Source organism: Lissotriton vulgaris, chromosome 12 (genome assembly GCF_964263255.1).
Source record: "Lissotriton vulgaris chromosome 12, aLisVul1.2, whole genome shotgun sequence".
In the NCBI taxonomy this organism is placed as follows: Eukaryota; Metazoa; Chordata; class Amphibia; order Caudata; family Salamandridae; genus Lissotriton; species Lissotriton vulgaris.
Genome location: NC_141700.1, coordinates 43123752 through 43146944, shown reverse-complemented (window position 1 = coordinate 43146944; position 23193 = coordinate 43123752). Strand labels below are relative to the sequence as shown.

General features: G+C 43.7%; 1 protein-coding gene across 4 annotated transcripts in view; it reads left to right on the top strand.

Annotated features, from left to right (window-relative positions):
- PDE4C (phosphodiesterase 4C) overlaps positions 1-23193 on the top strand; it is a 1034448-nt gene that overhangs the window by 711645 nt on the left and 299610 nt on the right. Inside the window, exon 1 of one of the 4 annotated variants that reach the window (XM_086947000.1) lies at positions 15418-15712. The exons of the other annotated variants lie outside the window; for them this stretch is intronic. Coding sequence (XP_086803126.1) covers positions 15546-15712 — 167 coding nt within the window. The 5' untranslated portion in view covers positions 15418-15545. Of the gene's footprint in view, positions 1-15417; positions 15713-23193 lie in introns of those variants that run through there. 4 annotated transcript variants of the gene reach the window in all.

Here is a 23193-nt window from a genome sequence, read left to right as displayed (position 1 = left end):
ATGAATTGTGCTCTTGTCAAGTCAAGTCAAGTCAAGTCATAAAATTTGTATAGCGCACTACATACCCAGAGGGTTTCAAGGCGCTTAGGAAGGGGAGGAGGATTATTTGTCAAAAATCCATGTTTTAAGCTGCTTTCTGAACGCTAGGTGGTTCTGGGTGAGGCGAAGGTAAGCGGGGAGTGAGTTCCATGTTTTAGCAGCCAGGTATGAAAAGGATCTGCCTCCCATGGTGGTCTTGTTGATGTGAGGTACAGTGGCGAGGGCTAGGCTGGAAGAACGTAGTTGGCGGGAGGGGGTGTAGAAGGACAGTCGAGAGTTGAGGCAATCTGGTCCGATGTCGTAGAGTGATTTGTGTGCGTGGGTAAGCAGTCGGAAAGTGATCCTCTTATTGACGGGGAGCCAGTGGAGGTCTTTAAGGTGACCGGAGATGTGTTCGTTGCGTGGGATGTCTAATATGAGCCTGGCTGAGGCGTTTTGGATTCGTTGGAGTTTCTTCTGGAGTTTAGCGGTGGTACCTGCGTAGAGGGTGTTTCCGTAGTCCAGTCGGCTCGTGACCAGTGCGTGGGTGACTGTTTTCCTTGTTTCGGAGGGGATCCAGCGAAATGTTTTTCTGAGCATCCGAAGAATGTTGAAGCAGGAAGAGGATACGGCGTTGACTTGTCTGTTCATTGAGAGTGTAGAGTCCAGGATGACGCCAAGGTTCCGTGCGTGGTCTGTCGGGATGGGTGCTTTTCCGAGGGCTTCCGGCCACTAGGAGTCGTCCCAAGCAGAGGGGGATGTGCCTAAGATGAGGACTTCTGTTTTATCTGAGTTCAGTTTCAGACGGCTTTGTTTCATCCATTCGGCGACTTCTTTCATTCCTTCGTGTAGGTTAGTTTTGGCGGTGCTGGGGTCCTTGGTGAGAGAAAGGATCAGTTGAGTGTCGTCCGCGTAAGAGATGATGTTGAGGTTGTGTTGGCGGGCGATGGCCGCGAGGGGGCTAATGTATACGTTGAAGAGGGTGGGGCTGAGTGATGATCCTTGAGGCACGCCGCAGATGACTTCAGAGGCCTCGGACTTGAATGGTGGTAGGCGGACTCTCTGGGTTCTTCCGGTGAGGAACGAGGTGATCCATTCAAGTGCTTTTCCTTGGATTCGGATGTTATTGAGGCGTTGTAGAAGGGTGCTGTGGCAGACTGTGTCGAAGGCTGCAGAGAGGTCGAGGAGGATGAGGGCGACTGTGTCTCCATTGTCCAGTAGAGTTCGAATGTCGTCTGTTGCTGCGATGAGGGCGGTCTCAGTGCTGTGTTTTGCTCGGAAACCAGATTGTGAGGGGTCGAGTGATTTGTTGGCTTCGAGGAAGGCGGCGAGCTGGTTGTTGACGGCTTTCTCGATGACTTTGGCCGGGAATGGAAGAAGCGAGATGGGGCGGTAATTTTTGAGTTCGGTGGGGTCTGCTGTTGGTTTTTTCAGAAGGGCGGTGAGTTCAGCGTGTTTCCAGTCTTCTGGGAAGGTCGCGGATATCAAGGAGCAGTTGATGACGTCTCGGAGGTGCGGTGCTATGACGGAGTCTGCTTTGTTGAAGATGTGGTGAGGGCATGGGTCTGTGGGGGATCCAGAGTGGATGGAATTCATCAGGCGGATGGTTTCCTCAGTGGAGATTGGGTTCCAGGCGTTAAGGGTGTTCAGGGGGGAAGATGGTCAACAGATGGTAGGGTGGGTTGGTTTCCGGGTTGGTTGTCAAAGCTGTTGTGGATGCTCTTGCAGTTTCTTAGTGAATGGCTCTCAGGTTTCCTTTCTCCGTGCCCATAACACAGGGGTTGAGTACAAAGGTTTAGTGTGCAGAATCATTCACCCAGCCCTTGGAGGGAGAAGATAAGTAAATTATTCATTGCTTAATGGAGCTCCAGGCAGATAGCAGGCTATCAAGAACCATTATAATTAAAGCTCCCTGGTTTCCGTTTTTACTGATTTTTACAGGTAAATACAGACAGAAAACATTCATTTCCTTGTCTGTATTTATGTTTAAATGGGGTAAAGACGGTCATTGGGTGCTTAATTCTAAACACTGTCTCACATGAGTGCCAGGCCAATAGATGTGTGGATTGACAGATAAGGGGGTTGAAAAAGGAATGAATTTTAGTAAAAAGGCTGTAGCAGCAGTAGATATGCACAAAGTTGATAGTGAAATTTGCATATTTTCATATAAGTGCATTGATGTATCTTCTGCAGGTGTTCATATCACTGAAACCTGGCAGGCATCCAAGCATGACAGCATATTTATCAGTTAAAAAATGTGGAAAAATACTCATTTCAGCTAACTTTTCCACAACACACAAAATAAATTTGGATAAAACCATATACAATTAGCAAAAAATACTATGGATAAATACAGACGGAAAAGGCAACAAAAAAAAAATCATAAAACCATGACCCGTAATTATAATTAACCTTTTAAGCGCATGATTTGTTGCAGAGAAGGTCGTATAAACTCGGTCTTATTGAGAATGCATTTAATTATAGGACCAGGTGAGAATGTGTTTACACTAGTGGAATCTGTGTGTGCCAAAGGTGCATGTGGGATTAAATCACTTTTACCACCTTTACTCGTATGTGTAACATGGAGGAGGGATTGTAAGTTGAGCACACACAACTCTATTGCATGTGTGTGCATATTTTATCATTTTGCACTCACAAATGCATTTTATTCGCATACTTTTCAACCTCCTTAAACAATGATTAGCATATTGTATTGTATATAGCGCTTGTTGATGCACGCTATTCAGGAAGCCTATAAAGGATTAGTGGTGAATTACTATGGTGAAATATGAAGTAATTTCAGTGGTGGATATTAGTCAGTTACTTGGAGTGAGAAGGATAGCGGAGGGATAAAAGGGGAAGAAAGATTTGCATTCATATAGCACTTGTTACCCCTGATGGCATTTGTAGTAGGTCTTGTTGTGGAAAGATCTGTTAGACCTATAAGAACACCTGTCTCATTTAATTTTGGTCACTGATTTGCATACAATAGGATCAGTGAGCCATGCATACTCACATTTGCATAAAAGCCACAGATCCTATTTTTGTGAGTAGGCAGCATATGGGCAGTGTGGTGTAACTTCCTTTCAGAAACCCCCTTTTATGAGTGCCATTGAGTTGGTTGGCAATAAACACCTGTTATTCTGCGCCATGAAGCCCCAAGGGGTGAAGAGCATATTTTTGCACTCTTTGCAAGACAGAAAATCATTACACGTGCAAAGCTGTGGCTCTAAAAGGTCGTCAGTCATATCGGTCACTCCATTTCCCCCTCAGTTGTAAGACTGAGATATGGTTGTTGGTCTGCAGCCCTGGAGTAAGTATCCCTCACACACCCTGGAAGACAGTAGCCTTTTTATTTAAAGTTGGTGCCCTCGGCTGCACTTCAGGTTAACACACAGCACATTTCCACGCTGACTTTGTTATGAATAGTGGCTTTTATAAGCAAAGGGTAAATTCGAGCATTATTTTCCGCTATGTAATTTCCTAATAAATGGCCACACTCTGGGTCATACTTACCTGTGCCCCTGCAAAGCCGGCACCTGGTACATGTGAGGGTGATGCTACACATATGTGGGAAGAGCCCAGGTCTGTCTCTGAGGTTGAGACATGTAAGCGCCCTTCGTTGGCCTCACTAAAATAGTAATTGTAACTTGTATTTATATAGCACTTACTACCCATGATGAGACGTTGAAGCGCTTTGCAGCCAGACACATGCTACTCTGGAACCCAAGATGATAGTTAAATAGTTAGTAGATTACTATAAGTACTTCCTATTTTCCTTGTGGATTAGTTGTGGTAAGTTTGTTAACAAATAAATGTTCAGGGTGTGGTCAGACAGGAAGAAGGCAGCCTCAAGTGCTACTGTGGGCTTTTTTTATGCGGTCACTGCATCCTTTTGAACAGGGCAGGACCAGATTCAATCCGAGGAGTGGCTTTGCTCCAAGCGGTCATAAGATACCACTCGTTGGCAGAGCACAACGGGGTAACAAAGCAGATCTTCACAAAAGTGGTTGTAAACAGAGAACCTCCCATCCCAGCTGGAGAGCGGAGCCAGCACTCCGTAACCGAGTCCCATAGACTTTGGTGGCCACAAGGGAGTGAAGGAAATATGGAGGGCAGAGACAAATATAGAGACGAAAGGGGTTTACGGTCGAGATACACCTTCAGACGCGTGGCTGATGTCCTGTTAGTCCATTACGAGTGCATTATATCCTGTGGTACTTGTATCTCGGCGGAGTAGATGTGTGTCCGTTTTTAAAGCACATCCCGTCCTCCTAACTCTAATGAGACTCAAAATATTGTCCAGCTGGGCATTAAAGACCTTCTTAAACACAGGAGGGACAGAAACAGCACAGTGAGCAACTCAATAAAACAACCATGGAGGGCAGCACAATTATTTGCATGTAGCAAAATCATACATCTTTTCATCTAAATTGGTTCCACCTTTGACTGAAATCTGAAAGCTAGGGGGCAATTTAGAAACAGTTGTGGGTATTTTAGTAGTCTGGACACTGGAGTGCCAAGGAGGACCTTTTAAACAAAAAAAATGTGCATTGAGCGTTAAGGTGTAAACGTTTGTAAAAGAAACAAATATTTCAAAAAATGCAATTAGGAAATGACACCAGCTTCAGGTGTCCCTATGTGCTTGAAGATAAATTCCTCTATACCCACTGTTTTGCTGGAAATGATATGAAAATGCAGAAATATTTCTCAGATTACATTTTTCACTAGTACCTACATTGAGGTTTCTTTCTGGACTTTGAAAATATACTTTAACAGGAATGGTAAATGAATACTTCAATTGACATTCAACTAGAATAATGCTTTAACTTTATTTTTCGTGTATTATCTTAGATGTTATGGGGCTATAGAGTGTCTGGGACACTATACAAAAGATTCTAAGTAACATAGACTTTTTTGAGTTGTTGCATAAAAATATAGGTGCAAAACATCCTGAAATCTGTATCAGCAAGATTTTTTTTAAGCTTACTGGTTATATTGAATAGAGAAGTGCGCAAGTAAATTGCATTTGCGAGTGAAAAATCATAAAATGCACACACAAACTTTAGTTGTGCGAGACAGTGTTAGATTAAGAGTTTATTTAAGTAATATCAGGAAAAAGTAACTAATGTACATTAGAACATTGGAATGTTGGGAGCTCCATTGCAAAGGGACTTAGGAAAATGGATCGGATTCGGAGATACGGCATGTAGGACTTGACTTAAATCAATCCCTAAATTGAATTAAAAAGGGAAAATAAAGAAAAAAGAAAACAAACTGCTGGACCACAAAATATCGAGCCTCCTGATGAAAGCAAGATATCTTTGTTAGTAACTGTGTCTGGATCTTTGAGAAACGTGCAAATAGGAATCACATAAAAACAGCAGCCTTGACAAATTCCAGGCTTTTAATAGGAGTGATCACCAAATCAAGCGATCTTTCAACCTTTATAAAAACATCTCCTCACAGCTCCCAAAGGATACCCTTGTTCACACAATAAGGAAGCAAGCTTTTTTCTGTCGAGGTCCTGAGGAAGGTGGTACAAACCCACCGAAACGCGCGTCGACCTGGCGTGATAGTTCACGTAACAATCTGTGACACCTTAGCCACAGAAGAAAGAGAGTGTATTGAATGAGAAGGGATGCATGTGTTAGTGTATGTGTGAATACATGTGTGAGTATGTTTAGGTGTGTGCTCTGTAGGGTGTCCTTTGTTCTTGAATTTGTTATGTAATTTGAAAAGTTTATATATGATGATTTAAATTTGACTATTTATTGAAAAGACTGAAAAAGAATACAATGAATTCAAAAAAAGTATAAAACAACTTTTGATATAAATGAAAATAACAAATAAATCAATATAAATACAATTAAAAGTGTTATTGCCATGTTTTGAAGGACTTTTTGGAAAAGTATGTAAACTTTGTGATAAGATGAAAAGTATTTAGGCCATGAGGGAATCCTTTTTCTTGTAGGAGCTCCATTGCAGACAATGGAGTGCTCCCTGCTTCTACGGGCCGGTAAAGGCCCGCAGAGCAACATTCCAATGTTCTACAAAGGCTTCTCGAAGCTCGAGGCGATTTATATCCCCTCGAGCTTAGAGGACCCTTTGTTTAATTTGTTAGAACATTCTGCCCTCTAGTGGCAGAATGTTCTAATAGCCTTATAGCCCTTAATAGCAGGGCTATACCGGCAGTTAAAGTCCCGCTGTCTCGTTAAAGTCCCTCGCCTTCGGCTCGGGCCTTTAACAATTCAGCGGGCTCTAATAGCCGGTATAGCCCGCTATATTAGAACATTGGAATTTTGGAATCTCCATTGAAAACAATGAAGTAGCTCCGGGCTTATAATGGCTGGTATAAGCCTGGAGTTCCAACATTCCAATGCTTCTTTGTTCTCAGCTCTGGCTGTGAACAAAGGCTTCAGGGAGCCTGAAGGAATTTCAATCCCCTCGCGCTCCCTAAAGCCTTTGTTTAATTTGTTAAAGCATTCTGCCCTCTAGTGGCAGAATGTTCTAATAGCCTTAGAGCCCTTCGTAGTTGGGCTATACCGGCGATTAAAGTCCTGCTGCTTAGTTAAAGTCCCTCACCTTCGGCTCGGGCCTTTAACACTGCAGCGGGCCTTTAATAGCCGGTATATCTCGCTACGGCAGGCTATAAGGCTATAGTAACTCCAAACTATCAGCGACTTCAGTTTTTTTTCTGTAAGAGAGTGTGTGTCAAGCTCAGATCTGATGGCGTATACCTTTGGGATTACTTTTCTCTATACATCGGACTTAGTATACACCCATTTCTTCTGGGCATTTTCAAGTTATGCTTCGAGGGGTTACTTAGGACATAGACAGTACAGGAAATAAGTATAGTCTACTAAGATCCCAGACCGGACAGGTATACCTGACCAGTATCCGGGACCCAGGCTGGATCCAAGAAAATATGCCTGATTTGTCCTGGTAGAATTTGCCGACACCTGGCCATGTTCGTCAGTGCTCACACGTTTTCTGCTGTTCATTTTGAAGTACAACCTGCAGGGAGGGCGGGTGGTTTCTTATTTTCACTTCCAACTGGGACCAACCCAAAGACTTCACTTAATGGGCCATCAGTTCTTCATTTGTTGGAGTCTCAAAAGGTGAAGACCTAGGGAGCACCGACCAAGGCCTCAGGCAAGAGAATGACCAGAGGCAAAATTCTTTTGATTAGAGGCAAACATCTCAAACCATATTTATTGAAAGCATTTTTGCTAAGGGAGAATGAACGTCTCATAAACAGAAAAATATATGAAATTGTAACATCTTACAAATTGTTGGAATTAATATTGGTCCCCATATTGAGAAACCTAGAAAGAATCAAAATCTAACTGGCCCAACCATCCTGATGCACAGTCACTGTTAGCGTGAAGGACCCGAAAGCGTTTGCTTCCTCAGCTCCCCTAGAAACGGGGAAACAGATCCACTCGGTTGTTCATCTAAAATACAATGCCTGGGGCAGTCCCAGGCAGGGCCGGAATGGCCGTAGCGGGCACTGGGCGTTTCCTCGGTGGGCTGCCAGCACGGGGGCCGGTTTTGGGCCTCTAGCGGGCCATTTTTGTTACCGCGGACTGGTAATATTGGCCCCCTGTGACATAATCGCAGAAACCGGTCCTAGCAAACACCTCGCCCACACCCCCCCTGCCCCACAGGGGGGTCGGCCGAGCAGTTCGCCAGGGCCGGTTTCAGTTCCCAGTCCGGCCTTGGTCACAGGATCCCTCGAGGGCCACGATATTGAGATGGGCGGGGCAACCGGGTGAACAATGAACCCACTGGCATAGACCGCATCCCTCACCACCCAGGAGACAAAAAATAACACCCAGCCGAGGGGAGACAAGAAACAACCGATGCAGCGTCCATCTCTGACCCCCTATAAATATTTAAGGCTCTATACGCCCACCCCCTTAAAGGCCAAGATGGAAATAAGTGATCATGTAAATTATTTTTAATGCAAGAAGCAAAGGTGATCTGAAATCTCGCTGCCAACCATGAACCCATGAGGAAACGGTGCAGCTGGCGGTCGTCAAGTGGGTGATCAGCTGTGGGTCGGCAGCAGATCAATCCATCTGATACCCGACCCCCAAGGTGGTTGGCTCGCCCACCGCAGTACCCGTCCGGCCGCGCCTCGATACATCCTGGCTGGGAGCTAGCTGGAGCAGAGACTAATCCCTAGCTTCCAACCCAGGGGTGTTAAACAGAGGCTCTCAGTTTGTTATTTCTTATCCAGGGCGTAAAAGAAACTATAACGTGGTCTGTGGCGCCTAGGATAAGCGCCAACTCCCTGAGCACAACCTCTGTGAAACGAAATCCGTTTCTATGTTCAAGGCGTAGAATGCCAAATGAAGTTTAAACCAAAATTGTATCAAACTTCTTCATGTTTTATTCACATGGGTTTCTCATTATTAATCACGAAGTTTCATTTCCATAAACCATATCTGAAATCCATTTTGGTATATGCATTATGACATCATTTCCCAATGCATTTCGGACAAACAGTCCTTCATCAGGGAAATCCTGAAAAACAATAATCCAATCTAAGTATGATCGACCGAGACAAAACTAAACATATAAATGCATTCAGTCATATCCATTACTAAGTTGAGCCATATGTCAATCACTCCTAAAACACAGAACCAAAGTGATAAATCATATAATAGTATAGTTCCCGAATGTGTGCTATCCCAGAGTTTTGTTATGAGATAAATGAATTTTAGGTTAACCGAAAGGTAAAGCGAACTCAGTGCTATAAAGAAAAGTGCCCGAAAACTCGATAGTAGTTGTTCGTCAAAAAACCACGTGCAAAGTGTAACTACAAGTGATATCCAAAGCCAAACCAGATCGTGCGAGTCTAGTGCCAGTGAGTAGAACTTACAGATAAAGATGAGCATAATCCCGCGTTTCACTCGTGCACCCTTCGCCGGTGAATGTGAACGGTGTGTGCCGTGTATACGGAAGTAAAGTGAATGAAACTGACTGCATAGAAAGTGGACTTCTCAAATGGCGGCCATCTTACAGTGGTTTCGAAGACTGATGAAAAAAGAAACCGTAAACCCGCTTATAAAATAGTGCATAAACAACCAGTGATCAGATCTCTTCCATAAAATGACGGTTCTGTATACAGTATGAACTTATGGGGAGGTAAAACATTACAGTTAGAAACTCAAAATAGTGAAACCAATAAAACGAAGAAATGCAGTTCTGAACATAGTTCTCTACAGATAACATGTAAATTCCATCCGGTCATTAAGACCGGATGGTTTCATGGATTGAAGATATTTTATCCAGTGGTTTTCACGCTGCAACAAGAAATTATTATTGTCTCTGTCCTCACGCTTAGTGACCACTTCTACAGCAGCGAACCTGAGTTGGCTAATGTTGTGTCTGTTGTCTTTAAAGTGTAAAGCCAAATTAGATTTTACATTCACAGTTCTTATATTGCTTTTGTGTTCGTTAATTCTCAATTTCAATTTGCGAGAAGTCTTCCCAGTGTATACCAATCCACACGGACATTTAATGATATATATTACATTCTCAGTGTCACATGTTGCATTAAATCTCAATTTTATGTTGGTGCCCTTCATTGGGTGTTTGATAATCGGACCTTTGATGAGGTTATTACAGTTTTTGCAATTGAGACAAGGTTGATTCCCTTTGTACGTGATGGAGGAAATGTGTTTAGGATTTTTTATAATTTCCTTCAAGTTGTTGCCTCTTTTGTATGCAAATAGCGGCTGGTCACAAAAAATATCATTGAAATCCTGTTCATTGCTGATAATCGGCCAGTGTCTTAATATTGAAGTTTTGTATGCCTTTGATGCCTCTGAGTATTTTTATACGACCACAGGTCTCCTGACATTGCCCTTGTGCTTTGTCGTCAACACCTCTTGACGTTTCAATTTATCACAGCGTTCTTTGGCCAGAATGGTTCTAGGATACCCTCTTTGCTCAAAACGTTTTAACATATTAGATGCTTGTTCTTCATATTCAGAAGTGTCAGATACAATCCGTTTTACCCGGAGGAGTTGCGAGAATGGAAGGTGATTCTTCAATGATCTCTGATGGTAAGAACTGTAATGAAGGGTGTTGTTTTTGTCTGTTGCTTTTCTGTACAAATTGGTTTCTAGATGACCACTAACTCTTGTTATTCTGACATCCAAGAATGTAATTGTCTGTTGGCTGATTTCAGAGGTGAATTGAATTCGATCATTGATGTTGTTGAGATCTGTTAATGCCATTGTTAGAGATTCCTGGTCTCCTTGCCATAAAACAAAAATGTTGTCTATATATCTCAGGAACATCCTGGCATGCACATTCCAAGGAGCCTGGTTCAAGATATTGTTCTCTTCAAAGTATTTCATAAATGCATTAGCATAGACCGGTGCTGCACAATTGCCCATGGATGTCCCGGACAACTGTGCATAAAGTTGATCTTCCCAAGAAAAATAACTTTGGTACAATATAAAATGCATGAGTTGCATGATGAAAATCTGGAAGTCATTGGTAAGGTCAGAGTGCAATAGAATGTTCTCAATTGCTTCCATACCAAGATCATGTGGGATGCTTGTATAAAGTGATCTGACATCTATGGAACACAGCCAAATGATTTCATTGTCCTCAAATTTGATCTCATTCACTTTTTGTAGAAAGTCTGTAGTGTCCCTTACATAGGTGCGGGATTGTTGAATTAGTGGTTGCAAGTATCTGTCAATGAGTTTTCCGGTACTTTCATGGATGCTACCACGGGTTGAAACAATTGGTCTGAATGGAGGTTGAGTTAAACTTTTGTGAACTTTCGGTAGCATATACATGCTCGGTGTGCGTGGGTTGGTTGGAGTCAAAAAGTTCTTGGTTTTCTGATTTATAGTACCGTTGTCTTCCGCTGTTGACAGTATATTCATCAATACTTCACTGTATTGGCTAGTTGGGTTGAAATGAATGGGACTGTAGGTGTTTGTGTCTGAAAGATGTTCTAGAACTTGCTCCCTATAGAATGTTGTATCCATGAGGACTAAAGCGCCCCCCTTGTCAGCAGTTTGATAAGTGATCTCCACTTTCCTTGCCAGATTGTTTAATGTCGAATATTCTTTGTTGGTCAAGTTCATGTGCTTTTTCTTCCTGGTGTAGTTAATGCCACTGATATCGTTTTTGACCAAACTTTCAAAAATGTCAAAGTATTTATGGCTAACAGGTGCCATAAATGTGCTTTTAGCTCGTAATCCTCTAAGTTGGTCACTTTGATCACTATCTTGTGGAGGCAAAACATTTTCAAAAAAGTGTCTCAAACGCAAATTTCGCATAAACTTAAATAGACTAATTTCCAGCTCCAGTTCGTTGGTGTGACTAGTGGGGATAAATGAAGTGCCTTTTTGCAATACTAGTTTTTCTTGTTCTGAAAGAGTGTATGAGGAAATGTTTATCACTAAGTTGTTTTCTTCTTTGGTTTCTCCACCCTCTTGTTCAACGTCTTGCTCCTCATGTCCCTTTCCGTCTCTTTTTCCTGCTCTTTTTCTTTTTGCCTGGCTCCTCCTGGGTCGTCTCTTTCTCCTGGTCCTTCCTCTAAAAAAGGAACCGCAGAGAGGGTAGAGGATTCTGCGCTGGTAGAAGGTTTTTGTATGTGCACACGTCTTTGATCAGTGTGTGATTCTCCCTCTGAGGATGAGGTCTCTGTTGTGGTATTAGTGTTATCCCTTGGCGGTTTGTTTTGGCGTCTCCTGGCATAGACCTCAGCCCAGGAGTACACCTCCCCTAACTTGTAGTCTATAGTATCTCTACGATACTTACGTATTTTACGTTCGTTTATCTCTCTTGTATGCTTGTCCATTTGAATAGTAATGTCCTCCAATATCTTAGACCACTCTTCCTTGGATAGCATGTCCGATAGTTCCTGTTTGCATTGTTGTATATCTTTGTTCAATTCCTCTAGAGCTCTAGATAATTCATCCACGATCAGCAATATTAGGTCCAAAGAGCATTTATTTAAGATGGCATACCATCTGTCCACAAATTTCGAACTGTTCCTGCAGAGTAGTGGCTTTAGCGGGATTCGGAGACCCCTTGGAATACGTTGAGCCCGATGGTAACGTATTAACGTGCTGGCGTGAAGCCTTTGACTGATTTCCTTCCTTGAAAAGTAGAGTAACTGTTTTAAACAACTTTCTTTGTTTCTGGTAAAAGCTTGTGGACTAGCCACCTCGGGGATCAAAGCATAGATTTTATCAATGTCATCAGTGCTGAAGGCGAAAGTGTCCGCTTTTAAATCAGTCAGTGCTGTGATGTCATCATATGCCATTGTTGCTGTCAATAATAGAACTAGTTTGGGGTGCTGTGACCCTGGTCAGGATCAAAATGTGTTCAAGGTAAAAGAAACTATGACATTGAGGCAGAGACGTTTTAAGGCATGGGCAAAGTGGGCCTGGCCCAAGGCCCCAGCCGTTAAGGGGGGGCCTGTTATCGCCACCTCTGTTCTGCAGAGAGTCTTGTCCTGATGACCTTGAATAATTCTTACACAGATTGTTTTAAATACCGTTTTCCTTTAATTTATTTTTTATGTGGGTGATGTGTGAGAGTCTATTACAGACATTTTGCAGAGAAATGTTTTGTTTATTTTTAATTAAACATCCATCACGTATGGGAAGTGGGAGGGTCTCACAGAGATTAAAGGTGGTAATATTAATGACATGCTCCTGTGTTACCACATTGAAAACACACGTCACTGTCTCTGAACATGAGATGCAAACACATTAGAATTTGGACGAATGCGCCTGTTCACTGTTAGTGACCCGGCTACAGAGGGCATGAAAGAGCTGACATTGAATCATGAATACAAACCTGTTCTAAACAAGGGCCCCCAAATAGGTTTGGCCCGGGGCCCCCAAAATCCTTGGGATGTCCGTGCATGGAGGCAGGTTGATTTTGTTCGATACTTGTGAGTCAGAGGTATGCTTGCACTGTACGAATGTCAGATGTAGCTGTCATTTCAAAGTAAAAAAACTAATAACGATTTTCAGAGAGCGTACTAATTTATTTTTTACTTTTATTTATTTTATAACGCTACTCATGCCAGTGTGGGGTGTCAGAGCGCTTTACAATGAGCACACATATTATAATGAAACATAGAAGTGTGTAAATCAATTTATAGGAGAGATTACATAAAACCATGAGGGTTACAAGGTGCCGGAGTTGTGTGGCTTCCATTGTGAAAGGCAGTATATGTTAAGAGCGCTTGATCTGGAAAAGCAGGATACATACAGCTCCTTGAAGCCTGTTCGTGCCGCACTGTGCTAAACTAGAACAATCAGGGCACAGGTCCTAAAAGAAGAAGTGGGGGGACGCTGACGTCACGACAGGAAGTGACGTCACGAAAGGTGGCTTGCACCATCACACTCATCGCCTCCCCTCGCTCACCCCTTAGATGCGATTGCATCAGAGAAGTCCGCGCATGAGCAGCGTTCTGAATGGGCTCCGATCTCGCCCCAGAGAGGCCAAAGAGTGAATGTGTGGCTCCATTTGCTCCAGTTATCAAGCTCCAGGTAAAATAAGCAGGGGGACACCGTCCACCCGCGTGGTACCCCGACTCGAGCCCTGAGAACAATCATCACTTATGAACTGCAAGTAAGACAAGGACTTCTGTGACTGAACAGTAACCCACTGAGCTATCTACATACAGTACAAATCTACATGTTACATATTGTGCTCTGCAGCGGCACATCGACCCTCTACGCTACTTTATGAGGACTTCAAACTGTGACTCGGCAAAGCACAGATCTCTGCAGCAAGAGCATTAACCACCAGAACCGAACCTCCATTATTGGTATACCCTGAAAAGTGCTGCGTAACCCAAAAATTAGCAACAGGTGTGCAACCACATAAGATATTTTGAAAATCCATCCTTTTTGTGGCCAGTTAAGTAAGCCGGAACAGGTTTCCTATCACGTTTGTCCATGCTGGCAATCTCTTTCTCAGACTCCCCCCCCCCCCCCCCCCCCCCCTGTCTTCTTCCTGCTACGCACCTTGACCCCCAACTTATAGGATACAGGAATCTTTTTTTTTCTCCATTTCCAACAACTAGAGTAAACGTGGCTAAAAGTAAGTGCCACCCTGACCTGTCCCGGATGCCTCCACAAAGCTCAAAACAGTGATGAGTGTGTGGGAAAAATCCCAATTGAAAACAAGCTTTGGCAATTCAACATTGGCTGGCCTGGTATGAATTCTTGGACTACCATATAGGATGAGCTAAAAGCAGTGTTGCAGCAAATTTCCTAGCTTAAGTTTACTCTGACTGGACAGTTTCTCGGCGCCCTCAATGACGTCTTATAGAACTGTTATCACTGGAGCGACTAGTGAGGACAGAACCGCACTCTGAACGCACTGTGTTATCTTGGGCGCGCAGGGTGTAGACATAACAGCTGCCACCCTGCAAAACCCGAAAAGAGCAAAGAGCATCCGCCGCACCCCACCCCACCCCCACGCACTTCCTGAGCTCCAGGGAGTGCCCACGACTGTCTGGACACCACTGTGCAGGGTCCTGACTCAGACATTCCCTGAAATACAATATATATATATATATTTTTCCTCTCGTGCTTCTACACAGCAGTCTCGCTGCTCATGTCGCTTTAGAGCACCTCTTCCAGTCCAGTGTTTTACTCTGTTTTTGTATATTTTGTAAATGCTTTAACAGTTGCATCGCAGGTACTTTGTTGCAAGACTCCAACTACCAGAATGCAACAGTAAATGCCATGCCTGTCTGTGGCCTGGCACATGACAGGTGTCACTTTGAGGCACTTGGTAACATCTTCAAGGTTCTCCTGAAAATATGCGACCTTTCCTTTTTAGATCGCAGAGTTTTCAAACTTCCGTTTATACTGATGAAGTTCTGGCTTCGCATTTTGAAGAGCTTTTTTGCTAACGACCCTTTTAAAGAGCGAAGAGAGTGGGACGTGAAGGCGGGACACGGGCCCCCGCCTCGCTCGGCGCTGCTGTCCTGGGGGTGGCAGCGCTGACGTCCAGGCTCCGGGGCCTGCCCCACCTCGCCCCAGAGCCTCAGACCGCAGCGGGGCCGGGCTGCGTCGGATGGGCCACCTCTCTCGGGAGCCTCGTCATGCACAAAGACCGCCTTGTCTGCACCATGCCATTAGAGAGCAAACCACAGAGGAAGCACCATCAAAAGCAGGGAAGGGAGCCCCCACGCCTCCTGCTCAATGGACCGTCCCACTCGACTTTTGTGGTTTATAAGTACCCCTCTTTGGAATGTTACATTGTGTCCGGGGGGACCGTTCTGAACTCCAGAGAACGCTGGATTATTGGGAGAAAGGCTTGCGTCTCTATCCGAAGATAAAAAAAACACTCTTGGTTGGAGCAACGAATGGGGTGGAGGAAATTTGGGGTGAGTGTTTGGCACGCGGTCCAGGGTTGTTGGACCCAAACTCTTCGAACAGGGTTCTGGGAATTGCCGGGTCAACGGGCTATGAAGGATCCACTGGCCATCGCCACCGCCACCGTTATCCGGAACAATGTTTCGATCCATGGCTTTACGCATAGGAACTAGCCCATTGGCCAACTTAGAGGAAGAATTTGAGAAGGGCCCCGGACTACACCGGACAGCCATGCAGAATGCCATGTTCGGTGCCAAGGTCATGCCTTACAACCAGTATCCCATCCGGAGACATTCGTGCATCGGGTGAGTGACCACTTAGTGCCAATTTTTTGAACGTTTGACCTATTACACTCCCGGTTGATTGTCTGATGTACTTTCCAACTACAACTACCTTTTGGGGGTGGGGGCGGTCTCCAAACGTACCCTGATAAGTTGATGTCCAATAGTTCTAGGGGAAAATAAAACTGGTGAAAGGTCTGTGTCGAATCGCACTTTAAGCATGCCAAGTGTGAGTAAATGTGGCTCACTCCATCTTTAAGTGTGACTTACTTGTGACTATACAGGACTAAGTCACACCTGCTCATGGAAAACACTTTTTAAGCCAAGTGCACATAATAAGCTCACTTTGGGTTATTTCTGTTCACAAATGAGCTACGCTTGGGCAATCTTTAAACAGCTGGATTTCCGTACACCTGTATGTGACATTTTTACCAAGTCAGCCTGCAGCAATCCCCTTGACGTGAACCCACACGTCTGAATGCAAGTAAAAGGAAGTGAAGTTAGGGGAAACATATATGGCACTGTCAACCCACGTACACTTTTGGTTGCATGAAAATACACACATTTTGAAAGAAAACAATAGATTTTGGAAAACAATTCAACGTAACCCAAACTAAAATCTAATATACGTTAAATTGTTTATGTCCCAGGCTTGTGCTGGTGATTGATTCTGGTTGCATATGGTTAGTAGAGGTCAAATTAAGGTAAAAGGTTTGGTTGTGCTCAGATCGTTCTAGTGCTTTAAGTGTATGGATGGTGTGCCAAAGAACTTTATTGTTTTTTTGTTAAACTTGGTGACCAGTTGTCCATGTCCAATCTATGCAGTGTGTTTACCGTAGAAAGAGCTCTGCAAAGAGTCACCGCTGGCAGGTGGCACGCAAAAAACACAGACTGTAGTTCAAGCTATCTTTGTGAGGTGGTGTTACGCAGGTGGATTGTGGTGGGCAGGTACCACTTATCGTTGCGCGTATGAAGATGTCAGGAGGTCCTGTCTACCGTACTCTGTTGGAAAACCATACATTTCAAAGTCAACTGCACAGGCCTTATGCAGAAAGTGCTGGGGGGAAGGTGCTGTTGGGTGTTCAATGGTGGCCAGTTTGGGCATATCCGAAGGGTGCTGTCTGTGTGCGGTGAAGGATCGCCTCTTGCAAACTTATTTGGTGGTTGCGTGGTGTGCCTTCGATTGAAATAGGTTTAAATAATACTTTTGTTCTTCAATTTTTCCCTCCACCTCTATCTCACTCTCTCTCTCTCTCTTACTCTATATTTCTCTCCATTTAAGGTATCTGCTCATTTGCTCATTTCTCTTTTACAAGTATTATATTTGGAGCTGAGCCTTGATAGAGGGGCCACAGCTTCTTGCGAATTTTGCCTTCAAGGACCTCTATTTGTTTTTTGGGGTGAATTTTACGGGTTCTAAATACGTTCCTTTAATCTATTCCACAGAGAACCGTTTCCCCGCGTTGGTTGTCATTGTGGGCCTCACAGAGGAAAGTCATCTGATAAGTTTCATTTAGCGTTAAAAAAATCATAAACCTCCAAAAATAATTTCAAGATTTCCTTACAGCACCACATTGAAAGTAACATTTATCAGCATGTTTAGTTTAAAAAGTCACACCGCACTTGACATGTGACAGGAGTAACCCTTGAAATGCATCATGTTTGATATCTAAGTGTCAGCAGTTTTCCCAACAATGCATTATGGTACATGTAGTCTACAGTATCATTTATCTCACTTTGTGGGTGCACTACTCTTTTTAGTTTCAAACAGAGTGTGCCTGGTCCTGTAATTTCCTACTTAATAAACGACGCATTAACAAATAAACTTTACAATGCAAGACATTTCTGCCAAAGAAGGAACAGGGTTGACAAACAACAGTTAAGCTGGAGTTAAATTGTATTTTACCCATGTACGACTCCATCTGAGCATGAATCCTGCTTGTTGAAAAGTCTCCAGAACCTGTATCATGACCTGCCCACCAGACATTTTTCTCTGGGTAAGTCTTACCTTTCCTCTCCCGGCTACAACTGCTGTGGATATATGCCATTCAGGACATACGAGAGTGATCCAAGTTAGCGGAGCCGCAAACATGTTGGACATCGGCCAATGATTGTTCAATGGACGAGCCAAGCAATTACACTTTAGCCCAATGTTCTTAATAAATCAACCCACAGTGGATGTTGGGTATCAGAGTGTGAAATTGCACGTTAGCTGTGAGATCACGGCTGCTCTCACCATGCTCAGGGGAGGCGTGGTGTGTGCCGGGATCCCTGCAGTTTAATTCTCTGTCTCACACATGAGAGAGAACAGTGAAAGTAGAGGTGCTGTAACCTGTACCTCAATACCAGTGCAAGGATTTTAGGTGCATAAGGCAAAATTACACTGTGACATTAGAGTACCTTTTAAGTTAACAGACAAGACCACTGTTGAGGGCATTCCTTGTACTCTGGTGCCTTCTTGTGGCCATTTTTGGAAATGCCCCAAAGCAGCTGCCTACAATGTCCGTAAGTCAGCAGCGGTCCATCTTTCACCGTACATTTTTATGCATTACAATACCCTTTGCTTTCAGATTTAGTGTGGATTTCAACGTTCTTCCAAGTATCTATTAACTCTTACCTTGAAATTTAGTTAAAGCCACAAAAATTGAGCCAGCACAATCGAAGGACGCCCTTATCGAAAAGTACTTCGATGATTAGATAATGTGGTGGATCGTTAAGGGCAGTCAGGAGTACGTAAGCGATTGGAGAAGCTGTACTTTGAGGAACAGAGCATGCCACTAGTGAGCAGCCTGTGAGTGTAACCTCAGATCACCTCTCACCAAAATGTAAATGACCTAAAATATATCAACAACGCGGTCACACATGATCCCAGGCACACCTGTAGCTTCCCTTCCGCTATTGCCTCATGAGTAATTTTAAGTGTTGATCTTATCCGTCGATCCCTCTTACCACCGGTAATAATTCACCGTCATGTGCATTGCGTAGGCGTTCGTGGCTGAAACCTGTGGCTCTGGAAGGAGGCCATTGCCTGAAACTAGAGGCGCACCGCCCACACCAAACATGGCCAACAAACAGTCCAGCTCAATTAGTAAATTTGTGAACTGATCTCATGGTTGTGAACATGATTGCACCTGAGTATTCTTTTAAACAGATGTTGCTTTTACTACCATCATAAGGTTTCCCTAAAGCGTCCATGGAGGGAGGCAATGGAGGGATGGAAACGAGGGAGTGGGGTAGCAAATATTGAGAGGATGACGAGTTTTATTTACTTATTTATTTTATTCATAAAGTTCTATATAGCGCGAATATGACCCCTGCGGGTATCAGAGTGCTTTACAGTGATCAAGGCGACATGTATAAAAATAACAACCGCATCGTGGAGCATGCACAAGGTGTGGGAATCTCTCCTGGAGAGCAGGCCACGGGGTCCAGGTGGTCCGCAACCAGCAGAACAGAGGAAGAGTATAGTTTGCGAGGAGTAGGCATGCGTGCATGCAAGGGATAGACCAAGTTCTGGAGTATAGTTCATGCCTTCAACGGCATAGATTCGTTCATTGGTATCCTTTTGACTTCTTCCTTGAATGAGGCAATTGAGGGAATCATTCGGGAAGACGCTGAGAGGTTTGATTCATTCCTCCAAAAACACAAATGTTTCTCCCTTAAGAGTGATGTTGATTTTTAGTACTCAGAGGGTAAATTACCAGTCTTCGCGTCCCACTGAACTCGCATTTACCCCGGTCGATCTAGGAACGGGCGAGTCCTGGATACACACTGGCACATCCTCGGCCGACTCCCGCAGCATAAACCCTTGAGCCGACGGACCATCTACCACGGGGCAGTCGGGTCGCAGTGGCACCCACCCCACCCAGTCTTGGGCATGGCATCATTCAAGGCATGGTGGTCCCAGGTAGCGAAAACACACAATGGCCCTATCCCTGGTCCTTGATTGGTCAATTTTTCTCACAAGTTGGCAATAGGTGTGACTATGTAACTATGGACATAGACATATTTTAAGAACTATGGGCACACGGGCAAGATATAGTTACAAAGACTACAGCAGCAACATCATGTCCCACTAGATAACTCCACATGGCACCACAACCGAATAACTCATTATAACAACAACTTACACATGAAAACAATATAGCAAATTATTTAGAATACCACCACATCAAAACATAAACAACAAATGCACATTAGATCATGGTATAACACAATAAAAAGAATACAACACAACTCAGCAAGAGCACAACATACCACAAGGACACAAAACACAAACAACAAAATTGCACACCACAACACAACATCACATAACATTACAACAGCACAGCAGCACGACAACAACATATCAAGGACCATACAACAACAATCTTTTATGTTTTATTTATATTTGTAGTTTTTGTTAACCACTGTGTACCACCCATAGAGCAGCCATACTAAAAACATGACAACATAGAACAAGCGAAACAGCACAGCTAGAAAATAACATAAAAAAGGAAAACACAATACGAAAGCTCAACACAACAAAACGTGAACCAATTTGCTATGACACTGGAGTGAAACCACACCCATAACACAAAGATATAGCACAAAAGCATAGAAGATCATTACAACAAAGCAAAAGATATGAACGCAACACTACAACTCAGAAAAACAACAAAGCCAGTCTACAGCACAACACTACAATAACGAACCCTACCCACCAAACGTTAATCTTCTGCATATTATTACTTCATGAGTTGTACATTTATAACACTGTGGAATTGCAAAGGTGGAAGGGTGAAAGGAATAAAAAAATCTGTCATGAGCCACGACGAAGTGACATCTCAGAGGGGCCCTCAGTTGTATCTTGTAATAGATCATCCCCTACAGCATCATAGGCTCCTGACATACTTTCGCATGGAAACCTTTTATAGACTTGTATAATTTCCGAATTGCAATGACTGGGCAAGAGTAAAAAGGCGGTGTCCTTGTGATGACAAATCATTCCAATCAAATATACACTGCACTCTTTTTTGCACTTTATACAGCCACTTTAGACGACAAATCTTAAAACCCCTCCTGTTAACCTGGGGCCTAAGGAAAGCAAGAGACGCCTATAATAAACTTAGGTCTTTAGACGATTGTTTTACCGTCAGCACAGTGAGCCTCTACTTGAACACAATTTTAAGAGTGAGAAGGACCATGGTCATGGGATAGCAAGAGTTAATTAAGTATTTTTAACTACTATGTATTTTAATTGATTGCATTGTTTTATCTTTTTTTTAACTTCTTTTTATTAATTTTAAAAATATATCTTTAGTAATGTTTAATTCTGAATGGAAAAGATGGAATTTTAATTGTGATTTTATTTGTATACTTTTATGAATTGTGAATTCAATTTGAATAAAGTCTTTGAACTTGAACTCGAACTCTGTAATCCATATATTTCAGAGTGTGAGCATTTACACATGGAAATGATACATTGTGGGGATTATATATGAAAAAAGAACTGCAGTTTGTGGGTAAATTATACATCTGTTGACACCTGCGCAAGTTACAGCGTCATACAGCCCCAAGGCGTTGGCATCTGGAGTTTTAGAAGGTGGGGTTGCAGATGGATTCCGGGGGGGGGGGGGTAGGGTTAGACAGTAAGAGACAGCAGGAGTCTGAGTCCTTAGCAGAGGCCCCTCCGCCCATTCAACCCTGTCAGGAGCTCCACCGCTGGCGCGCACCCTCTCTTAGCCACATACACGATATACTGCTGAGGAAAAAGAGTGCTCCTGACCTGCAAATATTGGATTATTTAACGAGTTTCTCTTCAGAAGTGCGTTCAAAACGAATTGAATTTTAGACATTCTGTGTGTTAAAAGTGCATGTATAAAGACTTGTTTTTCACCATTTAAAAAACATCTTATTGCAGGGAGCAGCCGCCCCCCTCCCTCCCCCCCCCCCCCTCCCCCCCCCTCCCCTCAAATGCTGAATCTATAAGAGGGCGGTAATAAACCAGTCTGCAGAGGCGCTGTTTGCCCAAAGTGTCACTCTGGAGCCCTGTCATGTCATGTGATTTCTGTCCAGCTCTCATGGTCCCAGGAGCTCTGGGAAAAGGAGCTCCGGGGTCTGTACCATTCTGGACTGCAGGGAGGGGGAACTCTACCCTCCCTGGGGCCAGGAGTCTGCAGAGAAGGGTGAGCGCGCGGTTTTGCGTCTGTTTGTTTTTGGAAGAGTTACTTCGGATGTCTCCTGCAGGGATCATTTTGAAGACTGAAACTGTGTCATTTCCTTCCTGGGAACTCACTCAATTTTTCTCGACACCGTGGCATTGTGTAAAGACACCCCCCCCCCCCCCCCCTCGCTTTCTCATCTCCCACTGTTAGTGCTCTCATGAGACCGTGCGTGGTGGGTAAGGCTTCTAGGCACTACATCAATCAAACTTCTGTAGATGCAAGTATGGCCGCGTGGCACGTGCTTTACTTCCACAAATAGCGGGAAAACCTACAGAAAGGGATCTTATGGAAATCTGATGGTACCCAGGGGTTGTTTATATATAGCGCCCACACAGCTGGTGGGCACTTCAGAGCACTATTAAATACACACACCATCATCAGTACCTGCATGTGAACGTCCACTCTTCACGCGAGCACTCTTTCTATAGTGCACCTCAGAGAGGTGCCTTTGGCCTGAGACACCTTCAGCGCTTTTAACTTGAGGTTTAAAATAAAGGACAAAAGAATTGCACCATTTCTAATCCAAAATCTGCACTCCTTGGTTGGTGTTTAATTGAACGGTAGGTTTGATGGAATGAGTATTTATGGGTGCATGCATTATTCTCAAACGTAGGCTCATATATTGCCGCAAACATTCCCTGCCTTGCGCTGACAGGTGAATGCATGCACATGTGTGGTTTATTGATGAAGACATACATTGCACTTCTCACATAATGTACATTGGATTTGTGAAGCTGGGCTGTGATTACAGATGAACTTGTGAGAACCATTCCTGTGATAAAGTGACATCATTGACTTTTAATTAATCCTCCACCCATTTCCTGGGGCTTGTTCTCTATCTTCATGGTTCAAGGAAGGGCAGCTTGGGTGTCGCGCACTGGTTGGTTGGCGCTATAAGAAATTAATAAATTAGTGATTTATCCTTGGTTCTGGATCATGGGGCGACCCTTGTTCCCAGGAGTTTCCATGGGTCTCATGATTTTGGCGACGAGGTGCCGTGGTCACCCTCCATCAATGGAGCTGGCAAAAGTCCTAGGGCCAGATGTAGGTAGCCCTTTACCGATCGGAATCGGCCGAAAATACCGATTTTCGGCCGTTTCCGATCGGTAAAGGGCTATTGAGATGTAGGTGCACATTTTCGGTAATTTTACCGAATCGGTATCATTACCGAATCGGTAAATTTACTGATTCGGTAATATGTACCGAATCGGTAAAATAATTACCGATTCGGTAATATTTACCGATTCGGTAAAATTACCGAAAATGCAATGTAGGTAGGCAATGTACCTTCTGCACATG